Source organism: Rattus norvegicus, chromosome 1 (assembly GCF_036323735.1).
Source record: "Rattus norvegicus strain BN/NHsdMcwi chromosome 1, GRCr8, whole genome shotgun sequence".
Taxonomy (NCBI): domain Eukaryota; kingdom Metazoa; phylum Chordata; class Mammalia; order Rodentia; family Muridae; genus Rattus; species Rattus norvegicus.
In genome coordinates, this window is record NC_086019.1 from 224,074,155 (window position 1) to 224,093,254 (window position 19,100).

Sequence of the window (19,100 nt, forward strand, 5' to 3'; positions counted from 1 at the left end):
GACATCAAGAATCTAGAAATATCTGGTCCAAACAGAGACCACTGGTAAAACAGCAAAAGTAGTCCAAGTTCTGTGAGGCAGTAAACTTTAAAAGGAAAGGGAGAGAGAGAGAGAGAGAGAGAGAGAGAGAGAGAGAGAGAGAGAGAGAGAGAGAGAGAGAAATGAGACAAGTTTTGAAAAGACACCTGTTTTCCTTTTTAGGGAATAAGTTTCTTATTTATTTATCAAAAGCCCATCAATAACCAAGTCTACAAGGAGCCACTGCTTCCTCAATGGTTGCTTTTAATCTGCCTGTACCTTTCTGGCATAAGGGCATCTCGATGTTATTATTATTATTATTAATAGTCCAGTTGTTACCTGCCTCCCAGTCTACCCTCTGACAGTTCTTCATCCCGTACCTCCTCCGCTGTCTCCAAGAGGATGTCCCCAATGCCCCGTATCCCAACAGACTGCCCCACTCCCTGTAACCTCAATTCTCTCAAGGGTTAGGTGTTTCTCCCATTGAAGCCAGTCCAAGGCAGTCCTCTGCTATATATGTTTTGAGGACCTCATATCAGTAGTGTGTGGTGCCTCGTTGGTGACTCAGTGTCTGAGCGATCTTAGGGGGGGGTCCAAGTTAGTTGAGACTGCTGGTCTTCCCATGGGGTCACCCTCAGTATCTTGATATTAAGAACACTTGTTCAGGGGCTGGGGATTTAGCTCAGCGGTAGAGCGCTTGCCTAGCAAGCACAAGGCCCTGGGGTTGGTCCCCAGCTCTGGAAAAAAAAAAAAAGAACACTTGTTTATTTGTTTGTTTTTGGGGGGTTGTCTTGCTTTTTCTTTTCTTTCTTTCTTCCCTTCCTCCCTCCCTCCATCCCTCCATATCTCTCCCCCCCTCTCTTTCTTTCTTCCTTTCTATGCACCCTGAACCAAACTGGAAAGAACAAAACAAAGACAATGTAGGCCTCAGGGGAGAAGAAACTACACAGAGGCTGTGAAGTTATGACTCAGACCCTTGTAGATCTGCAGCCTTTCATGGCTCTTTTTTCCCATACATCTCCTTTACGTGCCAATCAAGGCAGGAGCGAGGATGGAGACTGCTCTCCCCTTGCAATCCTTGATGTTAAGGTTTTAATGTACTAAATGTGTTCGGTCATCTTTTCCTCATAAACTCCTCTGCTTGCACAATGATGTCATTCTTCCCTTAATCACCAGCTTAGGACGTTTGATAGCATGAGTGACGGGAACATTTTAAATTCATGGGAAACACAAAACTCCCTTTGTGGGCATTGGTTTCAGCTGCCGCCTCAGGTAACAAAAGTTGAGCTAAGTTTCCCTTCTTCTCCTTTCCTTAGCCATTGAGTCTCTGGCCAAGGTGCTATCGAGTAGCCTGCTGACCTGCAGGCCAAGGGAGAGAGGAGATGAATCGGCAAGCTAATGCACCAGCTGGAGACTGGGATGCTTTTCCAGGGACCAGCTGCCTTTCCAAAGCAGACCAGCATTGGGTTCAAGGTCAGTCTTGCTTCCAAAGCTGGAGGCACAGAGATCCACCTGTTCCTGCACTGCAACACGAGATGAAGACCATCACTTCACCCATTCTAATCTCAATGGAGCACAGGAAGGTTGGCTACTCAGTCTCACTCAAATCCTTTCGGAGTTAAAGTTCCACAACAAAACACATGTTAGCCTGTGTCAAACTCTGGGTTGCATCCCCAGTCCCTCAATTAAAACTACAACAAACGAACAAACCAACAGACACCACAGCCAAATCTTGTGTGTGCACCTGAAAGAGTTCGATTTCTCCTTCACCCTCAATAGCTTAATCTAACAAATTAGGACTAATATTATCTCCTTCCTTGTTGGCTTTCGAAGAGGAAGCAGTGAGAACATGTGTGCATGTCTGACAGCCAGAGGCACATAGAACTTGGTAAGAAGGATCAGGACAGTTGTTGTTCTAAAGGGCAAGCCATTGCCCAAAGTCTGGCCTCTGCTCTTGGCACGGAAGAGTGGCTCATTTTCTGCATAGGCCTCAGGTCTGTATGGGAGCTACAGCCTGGGGTCATGAGCATGCAGTGTCACAGGTCCCCCTTCATCTGTGACACTTTTACTTCTTTTGCTTGTGTCCCTCTCTAGACCCCTATTTTTTCCTCCTCTTCTTTGCTCCACAGACCCCATCAACTCCACTCTTTCCTTACCAAATAACTTTGCAAAGTCTTTTTGGGAATCTGAGGGAAATTGTTTCTCCAAGGCAAGGAGGCTAATGGATCAGTTGCTCTCTAAGCTGCCTTGGAAACTGAGGTACAATTATCCTCTCCTCTATATGTGTTTGGTAGAAGCCAGGGTATTATTAAACATTCTGTGATACATGAGGTAAGCCACAAAGGAATCATCCTGCCCAAAATATCAATTGTGCCAAGGTTTAAAACCCCTTAGCAGATGGATAGTAGCCCTTTAGTCCAATTGTCCTGAAGCCAAACATTTCTCTCCATAAGAGCTGAGTACAGACAAAATCAAACACATTCAGAGTGATATGGTCATAAACTGCCATGGCGACAAGGTACATAATTCAGCCTGCACAGCATGTACCAACTCTCCCTCGAAGAAAGTTCACTAATGCATGAAGAATTCTTACCCAAAGTACTTACTCTTTCAATAACTACACAGTGAAGGGAAGACTTGTAACTGAGTTCATCCAGGCTGAATTGTTCATGAACTTCAAACACAGTGCTAAACAATTCCATACAGAATAAAGAGTTTCCAGGAAGTAACCAAGTCAAGACTGACATGAAATCCTTGCTTCAGGCTCTGCCTTCCGCCACCTCACCCATTCTCATTTAAATATCTGACTTCTCTGGGATCTTCTGAGTTATGCCACACTCTTTCCCTACATTTCTGGTTTTGTTTCTTTGAGTCAATCATGTGATTTTGCAGCCACGATGCCCTGATACAGAGCGTGTTTAACTCCATTTAGTCATTTTCAAACCCCACAAAGCAGCTTCACAACCTCCCATCCCCCACACTCCCATGTAGGAGCATTGGACCGCAGAGACATACTGGTTTGTACTCAACTTCACTAAGATTTACCATTGATCACTAAATGTAGGGATCAAGGAGAATGTATCAACATCCACTTAGTTAAACATGATCCCAAAGCAATATCAAAATAGACTAGTATTTGCTGTGTGCCTATTAGGTACCCACAGTTGCATTTCAAGAGCCAATTTTTGCAAGTGCACAGCTTCGGATTTAACCTGTCTTGGGCAACGAGGTAATGAAGAAAGGGCAGACACACACGTGTGTATAGACACACATACAGAGAGCTGGCTGTGCTTTGGTGGAGACCAACCAGGAGCCTAGAAACTCAGCATGTCTATTTTACAGCCTGCTTTATGAGGAGGTGGTTTTAGAGTACACAGCTGAACAAGGAAGCAGGTTTAGCTACCCTCTACAGAAGGTCTCTCTCTGTAGGGGAGCAGTCTTAGGCAGCAGTCGAAGGTGAGGCTGCGGTTAATACTTTCTGACATTCTTGTCTAGTGAAACAGCACAGGCCCTTGGCACAGGCCCTTTGGCTAATATCTAAAGGCACATTTTAAATACGCAACACAATGCTACTCTTGATAAACTCTTTACTCCCTACCTCTCTGAGGAAGCTTCCTTGGGTCCTTACAGGAATCTTCAACCCAAAAATAGATGGTACTCTTTCTGCATGAACAGGCCCAGAACTAGAAAAGACAGCGGGAAATGGGGAGAAGAGGAAATAGGGAATTCTCTCTTCTAGATTAACAAATGACCCCTTCATTTCTCACCTGGTTCCTTGTTGTCTTCCAATTTCTGTGTCTCAGACAGCACGCCAAACTCAGTGTGTCGGTGAGTTAGAAGCAGCCGAGCAATTGCGTGCAGGCATGCATAGCTGTGACGGCTGAGAAGGCAAACCACATCTCACCTCTTGGCCTCCAGTGACTCACCAGCTGTTAGCGATTGTATCTTCAACTTCTTCTCAAGAATGACCTTTCCTCCCCTCCCACACCTTCCCATGCCTACTACTTCTAGAACTTACCTTGCATTGCTTGAAACTCTTAACTGATCACCCTTCCTCAGATGTACACGTTCAACTCCTCTCCCAAGCTGCTTCTTCACATGCAAGTCCATGAACTATGTTCCGTAAAATGCTGCGGTGACACCTCATCTCCTTCATGGATGTCATACACTCAAAAGTCGCTGAACAGTATGTTAATGCATAGGGGACACTGGAGTCTGAGGTGAGCTGGAGGACTCCTACCCTGCAAAATAGCATAGTATAGCATGGCATAGGTTAGCAAGAGCATGTGTCTTCTCAAAGACGTCTGTGAGGAATGAGTGTGTCACCTCAGGAAAACCACTGTGATCGTGGCATAGATTTCTTCACTGTCTCAATCCTGCTTTTGACTCGGCTCCAGCTACAACCTGAGTTGCACTTCAGGCCCAGTGCTGTCACCTGCTTGACTCTCCCCCATGTTTCCTGACTTTTCTGCTCATCCTTTCTGCCCATCTCTTGTTCATTCTTTCCTTCCGTATCTGAACCATCCCCCATTCCAAGTGACCTAGAGATTACCTTCTCTGAGAGCATTGCATTAAAACTATCTTTTTTACTGAGGTTTCTCCAAGGATGATTAATTATTCATTCTTTTGAAAGCAAAGACAATGTGGTATGAGGACCAAAATGGTCACACATCAAATATTTTCTGAACCAAATGCTAATCTGAGAATCCAAAGACCTTTGTTGGAGTTCAGGACTCATTTATTAGCTGGGGGGTCAGCTATTTGCAAGGCAAACATGCTATGTCCTAGTTAATCTTTATATATATATATATATATATATATATATCTTTATATATATATAATCTTTATATATATATACATATATATATATATCTTTATATATATAATCTTTATATATATATATGGCATACTTTCCCAAAAGGTTTTTATGGTACAAAATTAATAAAATTATGTCCATGAATAAGTGACATAGTGCTTGGAGGTTGCCTAAGACCCCAAATGTATACTGTTTTAGCTAGAATGAGGCAGCTCACTCCTGTAATCCCAGCACTTGTAAGATGAAATAGGCCAGCCAGGGTGACAGAGAAAGATCCTGATTCAATAGATAAAGAAACGATTGATGATAGATAGATAGATAGATAGATAGATAGATAGATAGATAGATAGATAGATGATAGATCGGTAGGTACATACATACATGAACAAATAAATAATATTTTTGTTTTATTGTGCTTTTTGACTTTGGATTTTCAAAACATAGTTTCTCTCTGTAGTCTTGGCTGTCCTGTCCCTCGCTCTGTAGACTAGCCTGGCCTAGAACTCAGAAGTCAACCTGTCTCTGTCTCCCCAGTGCCGAGATCAAAGGCGTGCGTCACTACTGCCCCGGTCAAATACACTGTTTTCAAAGTACAAAGTCTCGGTGGACTTCTGCCTTGAGTAGCTCAAAGTCCAGTCTTGGAAACACAGGTTATCACTGACAACATGACTGTTCTAGTTGTTACTATTTATTCTTCTAGTGTTTTAGTACAAACATACTATCTAGATATTCTCTCCAAAAATCAATTTTTGGAACTGGAGAGATGACTTAGTGGATAATAGTGAGTGCTGCTCTTCTACAAGACCAAACTTCAATTCCTAGCCTCAAATTGAGTATGACCTCTGTGGACACTGCACTCACTTGCACACATGCACGTGTGCGCGCGCGCACACACACACACACACACACACACCACATAAACACAATTTAAAATAAAATATTTTCAAATTCCTTGTTATAAACCCTCCTTCTGCCATGATAAAAGCATTCCTAGAATTGATGATGATTAGAAAAAATTCTTTCTATTTTGGTTCTTAATGATAATGAATGAAATATAAATCATGCACACAAAGCAAGGCTGCTGTGTTCAGAACAAACGGTGTACTGGGGGATGATGGGAGGATAGGGGCTGAGGGAGTCTTTTGGTGTTGGAGATGCTTTCTGTCTTGATCTGGCTAATGTCACACCAACATGCAAACATCTGTTATGACCATCTACCATCACATGTTGAACTGTGACAACTATCTACATCTAAAAATGATGTTGAAGGTTTACCCTTCAGAACCCATGATGTAACTTCAATGGGAAACTGTCTCCAAATGCAATCACTAGGGTAGATCCTAATCCCATGTGATTGCCATCCTCATAAAAAGAGAAACTTGACCCAAATACTCAGACAAGAGATCATCATATAAAATGGGGACACTGATTGAAGGTGTAAGTTATCAATTACCAGCAACAGTTAGGAAATGAAGTCACTGATTGGAGAAGTAGGTTGTCAATCACCAGCAGCAGTTAGGAAGAGAAGGATTTGATCTGGAGCTTCAGATGGGTGTGGCTCTACCTACTCCTTGACTTTGTATTTCTAGCCTTTTTGACAAAATAGGTTTCTGGGTTTGTTTGTTTGTTTGTTTGTTTGAAGCCTTTCAATTTGCTGCTTTTTGTTAGAGAGTCTGAGCAAATGAACACAGATTTGGGTACAGGACATTAAGATATAACATATCTCTAAAATTCGACCTCTGACCAAGATAGCATAGAGGTCAGCATAGAGGTCATAAAATACACATGACATCTTCCCTAAAGATGGGTTTATTAACTGAAAGCTGAAGATAAATGTCTAGGGAGAGTCTGGAATAAACGTTTGGGTGGGAGTTAGGGGGATGGGTACCATAGGGTCACCAGACCACTAACTATATCCACACTCAGCTTTCTGGGTGGAACACAGGTATTTTATGCCCCCTACTGAGGAAACACTCCTGTTTAGCATTCCTGGTTTTCCTAGTAATCTGTGGATAACTTTGTGTCCCCAACATTCCCAACCCTGGCTCTACTCTATAACTTGGTTTGGAATAAAAGTCTAGACCATGCTGCTCGGCAGGTCACACATCCTCCCATTAGCTTAGTGTGACGTCTAAGTGTTCTGAACATGGAGATTCCCATCTTTTGATGGCACAACCACTACCTGGTGTTTTTACTAGCAAGAGAAAAGCCAGGAGGCCCTACCAGGCTCCTGACATACTCTTTTTTAAAAAAATTATTTGATTTTTTTAATGTATGTGAGTACACTGTAGATGTCTTCAGACACACTAAAAGAGGGTGTTGGATCCCACTAGAGATGGTTTATAAGCCACCATGTGGTTGCTGGGAATTGAACTCAGGACCTCTGGAAGAGCAGTCAGTGCTCTTAACCACTGAGCCATCTCTCCAGCCCCTACCCTCCCCAACATACTCTTTAAAGGACTTCCTATATATACTTCTCTGTCTCTCCTCCCAGATCCCCCACCTACCCTCACGTCTGTCAGTGGTTTATGGACATCATAAGACCTTTGTCTAACTCTTATAACTTTACAAAGAAATGGCATTCTCCTAATGATCCCTTCTTAGTGCTTTCTAGAAATAACCCTCAGGTCACTGTTCTAAGACCATACACTAATTTGGAAAATAGCACATTAGCCAGGATCAAATGAAACTGTAGAAGTCAGTTCAGCCGTTTATCATTCTCTTGGCCACATGAAGATGCTGGGAGAATGCAAAAATGGGCTGTGTGTGCATGGCCAGGAGTGGCTACACACACACACACACACACACACACACACACACACACACACACCTGCTGCATCTGTGTTCACTGTCCAAGATAATTACCTTTTCAAAAGATCCAGAGGAAGAGTCATCCCACCTCTCTAGAGCAATGGTTCTCAACCTTCCTAATGCTGCAACCCTTTAATACAGCTCCTCGTTGCTATTATTGGCCCCCACCCATAACATCATTTTTGTTGATACTTTGTAACTGTCATTTTGCTACTGTTATGAATTACAATGTAAGTATTGATATGCAGGATTTCTGATATGCAACCCTTGTGAAAGGGTTGTTTGACCCCCCAAAGGAGTCGCAACCCACAGGTTGAGAACTGCTGCTCTAGAGAGACCACAAAAATGGGAGGTTTTTACACTGAAACTCACAGCAGAGAGAACACAGAAGAGGATCCTCTCCAGGTGGCATCACTGTGAGCCTTCCAGTGACACTCTGATGTTGTTAGGTCATTCTCCTTAGCACTGTAAACCAAGTCTTGCACGAAGTGAGCTGGCTCTTTTCCAGCCCCATTCCTGGATCCTTTTGCCTGTGACCCTCACTACAGCTCTCTCAAAAGCTATTGACTTATTCCAACTAGATCAGACTTGTAGAGTCTCATGCCCAGGCAGTGTATTGTAAGCATGTTTAAACACATTAGAATCTGGAAAATGGTTCCAGGCAGCAATTGTGCAAAGTACATGTGACCAAGAAGGTGGGCTCTACAGCTAAAAGGCCTAGAATCTAGTGTGGTCTCTGACCAAGATAGCATAGAGGTCAGCAGGTCATAAAATACATGGGACATCTTCCCTCTGGGGGATGCCTTTTCTTCTGCAGCCCCCAGCTGGATTTCCAGGACTGCTTCTTCTTGCTGTTTTCCCAGCTTGCTTATTTCAGGGTCACTCTGGGTCCCTCGGTCTGTCATGAAGGTTCTGTCCACCACATAACAAAATTGCCCCAACTTTCTGTCTCTTCCCTTTGAATGTGTCTCCTTGTGTCCTGGAGTCCTAGGCTAAAAGCCTGGTTCAGTGGGGAACCCCCAGCTCTGACCACTCATTCCAGAAAATGCCAACAGCACAGAAATAAGGGACAGTGATAAAGAAAGAAAATTTATATCAGTGTCACCAACAGCCCAACAACTCCAGGACATGACTCCAGGTTTGTACAAGGGAAGAAGTTTAGTGCAACAGACTTGGCTAAACCGTGCTCTGGTTGATCATTGTATCAGGTCTGGTGATTGGGAATTTGCTGAGGCAAGGGAAGTTGTTACTGTTTCGGGGTGGGGTGAGCAGTTTCAGTTCCGATCATGAGATGGCTGCCTTTGGGGCTTGGCTTGCTGATCCTGGGATATGAGATAGACTGAGGAGAGAAATAACCCAAAGTGAATTAAAGCTGGGTTTTCCTTTAACAAAAGAGTTGCTGTCACACTTAGCCAGTGGACTACTGGCTTTAACCCATGTAATCTAGCACAGGATGTGGGACAGTGAGGGGCACCTATTGTGTGCTCAGAATATGGCTGGTTCTAATCTTCAGACAAGTGTAGTCCCATATCCTGGTGAGCTTCAGTGAGAGGAGCAAAACCTGCAAGCTCCCTCTGCACATTTAGTACTATGCTATGACTCAACGTTATTTCCATGAACCAAGGCAGCATGAAGCATAAGCCATAGGTAGTTGTTTTTATATCATTCATTCATTCATCCATTCATTCACTCACTCACCTATTTATTCATTTATTACAATGTTGGGAATTGAGCTCAGAACCTGTCTTTACCGTAAATGTAGCCCTCAAACTGTGTTAGCCTCTGAATCTTCAGAGAGTTTCTTTGAGTGTATGTTTGTTGGAGTGTTTGGGCTCAGGCTCCATCATGGTAGATCCAGAAGCAGGCCATCCAGTTCAGGTAATTTATTTTAAAGGTGATCTCAGGAGACTCTCAGAGGGAGATGGAAAAGTGAGAAGGAAAGAACTGGAAGCTTGTGAGGGATAGAAGCCCAATGCCGCAGCAAACTCTGGGAGACAGTGCCAACTCTCTGCATTGACCACCTCAAAACACATGCGCCTGCTGATGTGTGCCTGTCCACTGGCTGAAAGGGGCATTCTATTGATTGAGCAGGATTTTGCAGAGCTCGGGGATTTATGGGCAGTCATCAATGTCAAAGAGACAGGTTCAAGAGCTGTCATGTCTGACTTGAAATGTTAAGGCTTTCTTAGATTGATTAGCTTCTCCTCCGTCAAATATCTCCATCTTTGACCTAGCTGTCAAGAAGCCACAATCACTGGGTCTCCATAGCTAACTTTACCTTTTATTTGACCACCCCATACTTAGTATTGAAACTCTTCACCTATGCCCTTGACCCGAAGTCACCATTAGCCAATACACTCTAGAGCTTCATGTTCTGCTTGAAATGTAGCATGAGTTATAGAAATAGTTTTAAATTTGAGTTAAAAATAGACCAATGGATACAGTTCAGTTAATAGAGAATTTGGTTGACATTCACAAAGCCTTGGGATTTATCCCTAACACCTTAAAAACTGTGTATGGCATCCACCTATAATCCCAACACTTGAAAGGTAGAGGCTGGAAGATCAGAAGTCCAAGGATATCTTCTACTACGTATCTGGTTCAAGGTCAACCTGGGCTACAGGAGACTCTATCTCTAAATTAAAACTAAAAAAGAAATAGCAGTTAAGTGTAATCATGCTTTATCCAATCCAGATGACCAAATATAATAGTGCTTCAACATAGGATTGTTATTTTATTTGTTTTTTTATCAGTGTTTTGTTTGTTGACTGCAGTACTGAGGATTGACTGAGGGCGTACTAGGCAGAAGCCTATGCCCAAATGCTTATCTTACTTTTTATTCTTACAAGTAGTGTGTGTGTGTGTGTGTGTGTGTGTGTGTGTGTGTGTGTGTGTGTGTGTGTTGTGGAGATAAGAAATAATATTAGGAATTGTTCTCTTCCCCTACCATGTGGGTCCCAAGCATCAAACTCAGGCCATCAGGCTTGGTGGCAACTGCTTTTACTGATCACCTATCTTGCCTGGCCAGGCCAGGATATTTTACATTTTATTCCTCACTGAAGCTTTGTGATCTGATGTCTTTCAGAGGGCATAGGTAGCACACATTTACCACACTAGACAACATAGTCAGAGGCTGAATGAATTTCCACAAAAGACATCTTCAAGACCTTAGAAGGGATCTTTAATATAAGGCTTCCACCTGTTTGCCCAGTAGCTTTTGTTTCAGTATCTGGTGACACTGAGTCCTGTACATCCTGCTCTTGCTTCTAGGGTACAAACTGACAAGTGACTCATTCTCTGTCCTGCCAGCTTGGGCTTCAGTTCATTGAGTCTCTGTCATTCCCACTCTCCCCTCACGTACGAACGCTCCAATCTTTCTCGTCTATTTCCTCCACACACACAGTCTCGCTGCATGCATGAGTTTCCAGAAAACAAGTCTTTTACTGTCATTTTAGTGCCTTTTTCAACAGAAAACTGAAAAAAAAGATTACACATTTCGAGCTGCTATTCTTAATCTGTAAATTTTCTATCTGAGTGAATATGAAACTTTTTGCTAAGTTTTGCTCTGCAGGCTTTTATTGTATGGCTGATGTTTGGTTGGGAACAGCTACCATCCTCTGCCTACAGTAACTGTTCCCAAAAGCAGGGAACGTTTGAGTAAAGATTAGCAATGTCATCCAGCTGACATTCATCCACACAGCCATGCCCAGCTGGCTCCAGCACGAGTGAGCGAAGAACTCTGAAATCCATCAGCAGCAAGCCAGGTTTGAGCAGGCTAGGAGTCAGCCATTTCCATCACCCAGCTCACAGAGCCATGTCAATCACACTGACCACTTCTGTGTAATGTCTCCCCCTCCCCTTTTCCTAACACTTCTTAGTTTAGGAACTAAACTAACACTAAACTAGGAACTAAACTAACTAACACTCCCACCTTGAACCACTTCTGCTTTGGAAAAAGGTCTGCATGTTTTTCCCCATTGTCTCTTCCAGAATCTTGTCTGTTTGTTGTTTGCTGAGACATGGTCTGCCTAGCCTAAGGGAGTCAGTCCACAGTGGTGGGAGAGTGTGGAGGAGCCTTACGTCACACTTACACTTGAACTTACATCACAGCCATCAGGAAGCATGAATACTGCATTTACCCAGAGTTCAACTCCTTCCCCCCTTTGGCTCCTGTCCCAGGAGGATGGTACCTCTTATATTCAGTGTGGTTCTTCCTTCTTCGGGTAGTTCCCTAGAAACTTCTAGATACTCCTGCAGATGTGGCTCAATGTCTTCGGAAATTCTATGTCGAGTCAAGTTAATAATGAAGGCTAACCACCATAGAAAAGACCCAAAAACATGTAAAAATGCATGTATGCCTATGGATACACAGGCATGTGCACAGCTACAAACTTGAGTACAGTTATATCCCCAGCTTTGTCTATAGTAAGAGAAGCCCCAGTAGTAGTAGTGGGCACAGCCTTAGTGTTAGCCTCTAGAAGATGCAACTCCCCACAAAGAAACCGGCATTCTTTGGAGGAAAATCTCAAAGCTGAGGCAAGGATGCAGAGTAAAACTTTGCTCTCAAGAGCAAGGCAAGAAAAAAAACCAAAAAGCATAGAAACTAGACTGACCATCTAACACTGGGACACCACCATGTCTTAGAGTCATCTGGCTTCATAGAAATCCACCAGCCCTTGGCAACATAAATCTATCAATAGAGACTCTAATGAAGTATGAGATACTTGCGTAGACTCTGCCCCACAAGATATTTTTATAGAAGAAAAATCTGCAATTGGAGTAACTATAAAAAGAGTAGTTTCCTAGAGGCACAGAGTACGTGGCAGACAGTCTATAATCAAGTGACCAGAGTGCTGGGGGAAATTTAGTTGTGGACTCACAAAGCAAGCATGAGGTGAGCAGACTGACTCCTCCAAACCACTAGTCTGCATGCGATCTATGAAAGTCTTTAGGGGGCTTGACTTTAGGTATCACCATGACTGGCTTGTGGGGAGCTTGGAAAGCTAACAAGGCATCCTTCTGGTTTCATCTATAAGGGTGTTTCCGGGGAAGGTTGCTGTTTGAGTCAGGAAACTGAGGGTGTAAATCTGCTCTGATGTGGGTGAGTAATCAAATCGGCTAGGGGTTCTGATGGAAGAAGATCACAGGAGAGATGTGCAGTCCCTTCCTTCTTTTGGCACTTACAGGCCCAGGGCCCTCAGGCTTTAGACTCTGAGTAGGAACTACTCCACCTACTGAGAGACTTCCGCCAGCCTGGATTGAGCCAAATCTTGGCTTTCCAGTCCCTAACTCTTCTACTGCCATGGTGGGACTTGTAACCTCTGCCAGGCCAATCTAATAAATGCATAAACACACAAATATGTATACAATATGTAAATAAACTTCAAATCCAATTCATGTGTAGTTGCATTACTCAAAGGTCCCAGATACAACATGAAACTCAGAAAGGCCAAGAAAAGTTTTAGCCGCTAATTTTTGTTTCAATAAGCTTATTTTTTTCTTAATCATTAGACACAAGAAATTTTTCATGAAAAATGCTATGATTATTCATCTTTCTTCCTGTCAAGTTATCAAATCTATTTTAAAAAATCATCCTGTACTAAAAAATAAAAAAAGAAGGCATACAGAAAAGAGGTTTTCTCATATTGCCATGAGCAGTGGATTAGCAATTCAATCACTGAATTACTCAATGTTGTTCTGTTAGCATATTGGAGATTTTCAGTCACATGTGTAACGTTATTAAAATGAAGAAGTATTTCTAGTATAAACTGGATAGAACTGATTGATCAAGCATTCCATATCCCCAAATTTGGACTCCTATGATACTTTTTTTTCAGGTTTCAGGGGGAAAAAAAAAACCTGCTAAGTAAAATGCAGTTTCCCCAGCATTGGGTGGATGGGGAATGGCTCTCAATGGAGTTCACTCACACAATACTGTCTCAGGATGCACTGGACAGTGTATACTGGATACATATATCTGCAGTGGATGAAATGAACTCAGTCTTGCTGTCAGTAGTTGTTAATACTCTGAAAAGCATTAACCTTTGCTATGAAGTTCTCTAGGGCCTTCTTGTAGTATTTTGGGCACATGAGAATAATCTGAATGCAATAGGCTAATACTTTCTCCAGGGAAAAGGATTCCATTCATAGGTCAGAAAAGTTCTACATACTCTGTGTGTACAAACTCAAGCCTGTGGGAACAGCTCCTGTGCCTGTAGACTGCATACGTCACACAAAACACAGCAGTATAGCGCTTCTGCAACGCACTCGTTTCCTTCATACAGTGTTTCCTCACTAATATTCCAATGATGGGGTTCCTGAGGACATACTTTGAGGGTCTGAAAAGCCCAGGGCTAGCCAGAAACTAATTCTTGCACACTGCAGGAAGTTATAGGGATTTTGAATGTAATACAACAGGAAATTCTCAAGGAACTCATTTGCTGCAATACTCACGGTAGGTGAAACTGGAAAAGGGTCCCAGAGTCTACCAATTATGATGTAGCCATGTTAATTCACAGATTTAGAAAGCATTATTATTATTATTGTTGTTGTGGTGGTGGTGGTGGTGGTGGTGATGGTGGTGGTGGTGGTGGTGGTGGTAGTGGTGGTGGTGGCCTGTGTGTGTCTGTGTGTGTGTGTGTCTGTGTGTGTGTGTGTCTGTGTCTGTGTCTGTGTCTGTGTCTGTGTCTGTGTCTGTGTCTGTGTCTGTGTCTGTGTCTGTGTCTGTGTCTGTGTCTGTGTCTGAATCTGAGCTTGGACACACATACCAAGGAGAATTTTCAGGAGTTAATTCTCTCTTTCCACTGTGGGATCCAGGGACCAAGCTCAAGTGCCCTTAACCCAAAGCCATCTCCCTGGCTCTAACTTAGAGATTTTAACAAGTGTATTGTGCCTCAGTAAAAGAATATCCCTGTCTTTAGAAGAACCTCACTCATCTATCCAGGGGATTCAACCATTCCAGACTGTTCATTTTAGGGGCTAGGGATCTAACTCAGAACCCTGTTCAGACTAAAACTCTAATTTACCCTCATCCTCTAGGTGCCGGCTTTAAGAAAAACAGAAAAATCCAAGCCTGGTGGTTCACACCATTAATCCCAGCACTTGGGAAGCAGAAACAGGTAGGTAGGTCTTTATATGGTTGAGGCCAGCCTACAGTTTGAGCTCCAGACCACCTGGGTGTATATAGTAGAAACCTACCTTAAACAAACAAAGAAACAAAAAAGAATACGCACACATATACATGAGAGGAGAAGAGAGGAAGGGTGGGGAGAGGAGAGGTTAGAGGGAGAGGGGCAGAAAGAGAGAGAGAGAGAGAGAGAGAGAGAGAGAGAGAGAGAGAGAGAGAGAGAGAGAATAAACTCCTGTATCACTGGAAGGAAGACATTCATCAAGTACCAATACACACACAAATCCCTCCCAAGCAGTGTTCAGGATGAATTAACACAGTTGAAGGAGGGAAAGCCACACCCAGGGTACACAGGACAAAACACTCTTCAGACTCTGTCACCACAGAAAAGCCTTACAGTAAATAGACACAGGTGAGGCCAGGAAAGGAAAGCGTCATGTTTCCCGTCGATTATTATAGAGACAGTTTCCCTCCCCTTTTTGAAAAAATAAATATTACCTCTAAGTGTTGAAATTGGTAACTCTACCCCCACCCAATCCCCGCCCCCGTTCCAAGAAGAAATTTGAAGTAGGAAGCTTCCACAAAGGAGGAAAACTAAGGAAGCATAAGCCACGGCTCCTGTACCAGGCACAAGGGTTCAGGGCTCCCTGCGCTCCTGAAGTTGATGCTCAAGCCTGTAGTCCCAGCATGCACCAGGACTCCCGCCTCGAGCTATGGGAGAGGGTGGCCCAGTGGCCAAACACAGGCTTCAATGCAGAATGACCAGGTTCCACGTCTGCCACTAGATGTGCTTCTGAGGACTTCCTAGCCCGCTCGAAGCCGAATCTCTAGCCATGAGAAGTAGGAACAGGGTGATCCTTCATCTGGGATTTGGAGAGGATGCTGTAAGGGTAGCAGGGCAGCATGTGCTACATTCTCTGTAATCATTACACATTTATTATCGTACCATACTTAAATATACACTGACTGTCTGACCGAACACTACTAATAAAGTCTTGGAGCTGGAAGAATGGCTAAGCAGCTAAGAGCACTAGCTGCTCTTCCAGAGAACTTGGGTTCAATTCCCAGCACCCACTTGTGTCTTTTGGCTCATATTGGTCTGTGCCTACATGGCACATCAATAAACATGCAGGCAAATGAACCATACACATTTTTAAAGGGAATATTACTAAATAAACTTTAAACCTTAGTTTATTCTGTTTGCCTCCTGTCTGCCATGCCAAGAAGTCATGAAGTAAACAGCTTTCTCTGCACTGCCCGCAAAGTGTAGTGCCTCGTTATAACCCAAAACAACAGAACCCACAGCACATGGACTGAAAGCTCCAAAACTGTAAACCAAATCAAACCTTTCTTCTTTGTAAGTTGATTATTTCGGGCAGTATGTTTTAGAAACAGAAAAACTGATTGATATCCCCTACTAAAGGAGCCAGTCAGCCTAGCTCTTTCTGGAGACTCTAAGAGAGGATATGCTTTTTTTTTTTTCTTTTCCTTTTCTCTTTGTTTCAGTTTCCAGTACAGGATTCTGGGTGTTTGACTCTCCCTCTGTCCTCAAGTGTTTTACTTAATCTCTGCTTCTGCCATCTCGCCGCCCACTCTTCTTGCTTTGACTCCTCCTGTGTGCTTTCGGTAAGAATCATTATGTCTCATTCTCAGTCACCTCCCCATCTCTAATCAGTGCACTTTATCACACCTACACAGTTCCTTTGTCTTGTCAGTAATATTCACAGGCCCCAGTAGGGGCCTTCTTCTAACACCAATACGATCCTTAAAATTGTGTAAAATGTACAAAGACAGTCAATAATGTAAGAAAAAGAACATAGAGCCACTATAACAGGATTGATAGACTATTGTAAAGAAATGGATTGGTGCAGTAGACCAGAGAATGCACAGAGATGGCTGTAAAGTGAAGTAAGCCTCTACCTCAAGCAATGCAAAATGATAAGTAATATGAAATTAATAAACAACTCAATGACAAAATAAAAAACTGCATTAAAAATAATCAACCAAGACAAACCCAGCACAGTCTATGAACACCCAGGTTAGATGAGGCTGCTCAAGGAAACCGGAACTGCAGAAGCTTTGGTTTAGGGCACCTATGGGACCATAAATGGATGGAACTATGTACTGGAAGTGCTCCAGGTACAAAATTAGCTGCTCAAAAAATATGGCTGAAAATAGCAGCTTAAGGGTTTAGCTCAGAAGTAGACATGTGCTACAAGCACAGGGACCTGGGCTCAGTCCTTGGGTCCTGGAAAAAAAGTTCTGTGATATGAAAGGTGGTGGTTGGTATCTCCCCACCCCCATACACAAAGCTGTTCCAAAGTTCCAAAGAGACAGCAACAAGACAGCAGGCTGCCAAGCCAGCCTGCACTGCTTGAGAGACAATTGTCTCATCATTGGGCAGAATTTTCAAAATCTGACATGTTGTTATTTCATAATTCATCAGCTGTTAAAGCCAAGGCAATGCTAACTTTGCTGGTGACTAAAGCAGCTAAGAAATAAACATTGTTTCTGCTTTCTGAACCAACATCCTCATCTGCTTGCTTTTTTCCCTTCCCCTGTTAAAGATTGCTTCAAAGTTTCCATAGAGCGCTAGGTTTCCTGGGTTTGTGGTCGTTTTTATTTGTTCGAATAAAATTTAATCTTACTTTGCTTCGGTAAGTAATTCCCTCTCTGAATTTCAGGCTAAGGTGACTGTTTGTGTGGTTGGTTTATACTAGGATTAAAAAGAAAAATAATTAATAAATAAGCTAACCAACCAACTGTCTTGGCAACACGGGAGGAAAATAGAATTTCATCATGTGTCTGAGACTATACTCACTTGGAAAGAGCTATTTAATCCAAACTCTGCCCTTTTCTCCCCAAATATCTGTCCAGACTGGAGGCAATTTACAGTGAAGATGCTTTATGGAACTCAAGTTTAGAATCCGCCGAGATTCTAGGTGACTTGTAGTGGACATAAACTTGCTCTCAAAATGGTCTACTAGGCAGAAATTGATCATAGAGTTAAGGAGTATCTGCTCCAGTCTGAGTACTTACCAAGGTCCTTACCCTCCCGAACCTGTAAAATGGGAAGGAAACTGTAGCTCCTTAACAGAATTGTCTTGGATATAAAATCTGAGAGTATACCTACCAGGAGCCCAGCATACTGAAGGGTCTCAGCCAACAGTCTCCATTAATATTATTTTGTTCTTACAGAAATCCCTGTCACAGGAGGGCCTTGTAGGTTTGGGTAGATGGTGGTGAGGCCATAATGGTGGGACTGTGGGCCCCCACACAAATGTCTAGTTATTTTGCTGCGGGTTTGTTAGCTTTGGCTTTGACTATTTGTGATAAGGTTTCATGTTCTACAGGTTGGCCTCGATTGTATAATGTACCCAAGGGTGGCCTTGAACTCTTGGTCCATTTCCCGTACACGACAGTTTGTATTTGTTCTGTTTTATGTATAAGAGATGTGCTGAGCTTTCACTCCTAAAACTGTAGCTCCTTCGTGTCTGCAAGGCAATGCAGTCCTGCCACTCGGTAAGCATTCCATCTTTTTAAACTAAGCTTTTAGAGTTCTCAGTAACCTTTCCTAATTATCCATCCCTAGAACATGATCCCCCGACCGAGGGAAAGAAACCATTTACAGCCCCACATCTGTTTCAGCTCGGCTTGCTTTGATGTTTTCTATCCCTGGGACATGTTTTCGCCTTTTAGAAGAGTCACACAAGAAGAGGACTAATAAAGTTGGCCTTCCTGTGGACACTGGGCTACAGGGAAGACATCGGGAAGCAGGCTGGGAGGGTGTCTTTTGGTAAAACTGCTAAAATGACAACTAATCACTGCTTTCTGAAACAACAGTGGCTGGCATTTCTGTGTTCTCAGCTGGTTACTGTCTCTAGGAGGCTCTCTTTTGCCTCCTGTCAGCTTCTCCCGGACAAGGATGGGGAGGCTCCATGTGGCTCAATAAGCTGCCTCAGCTGGCAGCCTTTGCCCTGACTCAGGGGTTCGGCTTTTTCCAGGGACCTCCGCCCACAGGGGAAGCCTGGCTGGTGGATTACTCAAAACACACACAGCTTTGCGCTCCTCCTTGTGCAGATATGAAAGACTCTAATGGCTATGATTGCTGATGCTTCCTCCATAGAAAGAAAGGAATGGCTGTATCGGGCCTGTCAACTCTCAATGAGCTCTTTGTGCAAATACATTCCAGAGGTTTCATGAGCAATGATTGCAGAGAGGGCTCCTTTCCCCCCAGAAGTCATGGTCAAAAGGTTGCTATTTCAGCCTGCCTGGCACTCTTCCAGCAAACTCCTGGCTATATGAATTGCTGACTTGAGAATCAGTGAC

General features: G+C 43.2%; 1 protein-coding gene across 5 annotated transcripts in view; it reads left to right on the forward strand.

Moving 5' to 3' along the window:
* The window catches only part of Prune2 (prune homolog 2 with BCH domain), a 350,442-nt gene that overhangs the window by 294,538 nt on the left and 36,804 nt on the right, over nt 1-19,100 (forward strand). For 3 of the 5 annotated variants that reach the window (XR_010066330.1, XR_010066327.1, XR_010066331.1), the window contains exons 17-18: nt 1,335-1,491; nt 14,684-14,763. Coding sequence is in view for 1 of the 5 variants with exons in the window: in XM_063287018.1 (XP_063143088.1) it covers nt 1,335-1,341 (7 nt within the window). In the remaining 4 variants the exon portion in view is untranslated. Of the gene's footprint in view, nt 1-1,334; nt 2,748-14,683; nt 14,764-19,100 lie in introns of those variants that run through there. The other 2 variants (XR_010066329.1, XM_063287018.1) reach the window with 2 other exon arrangements.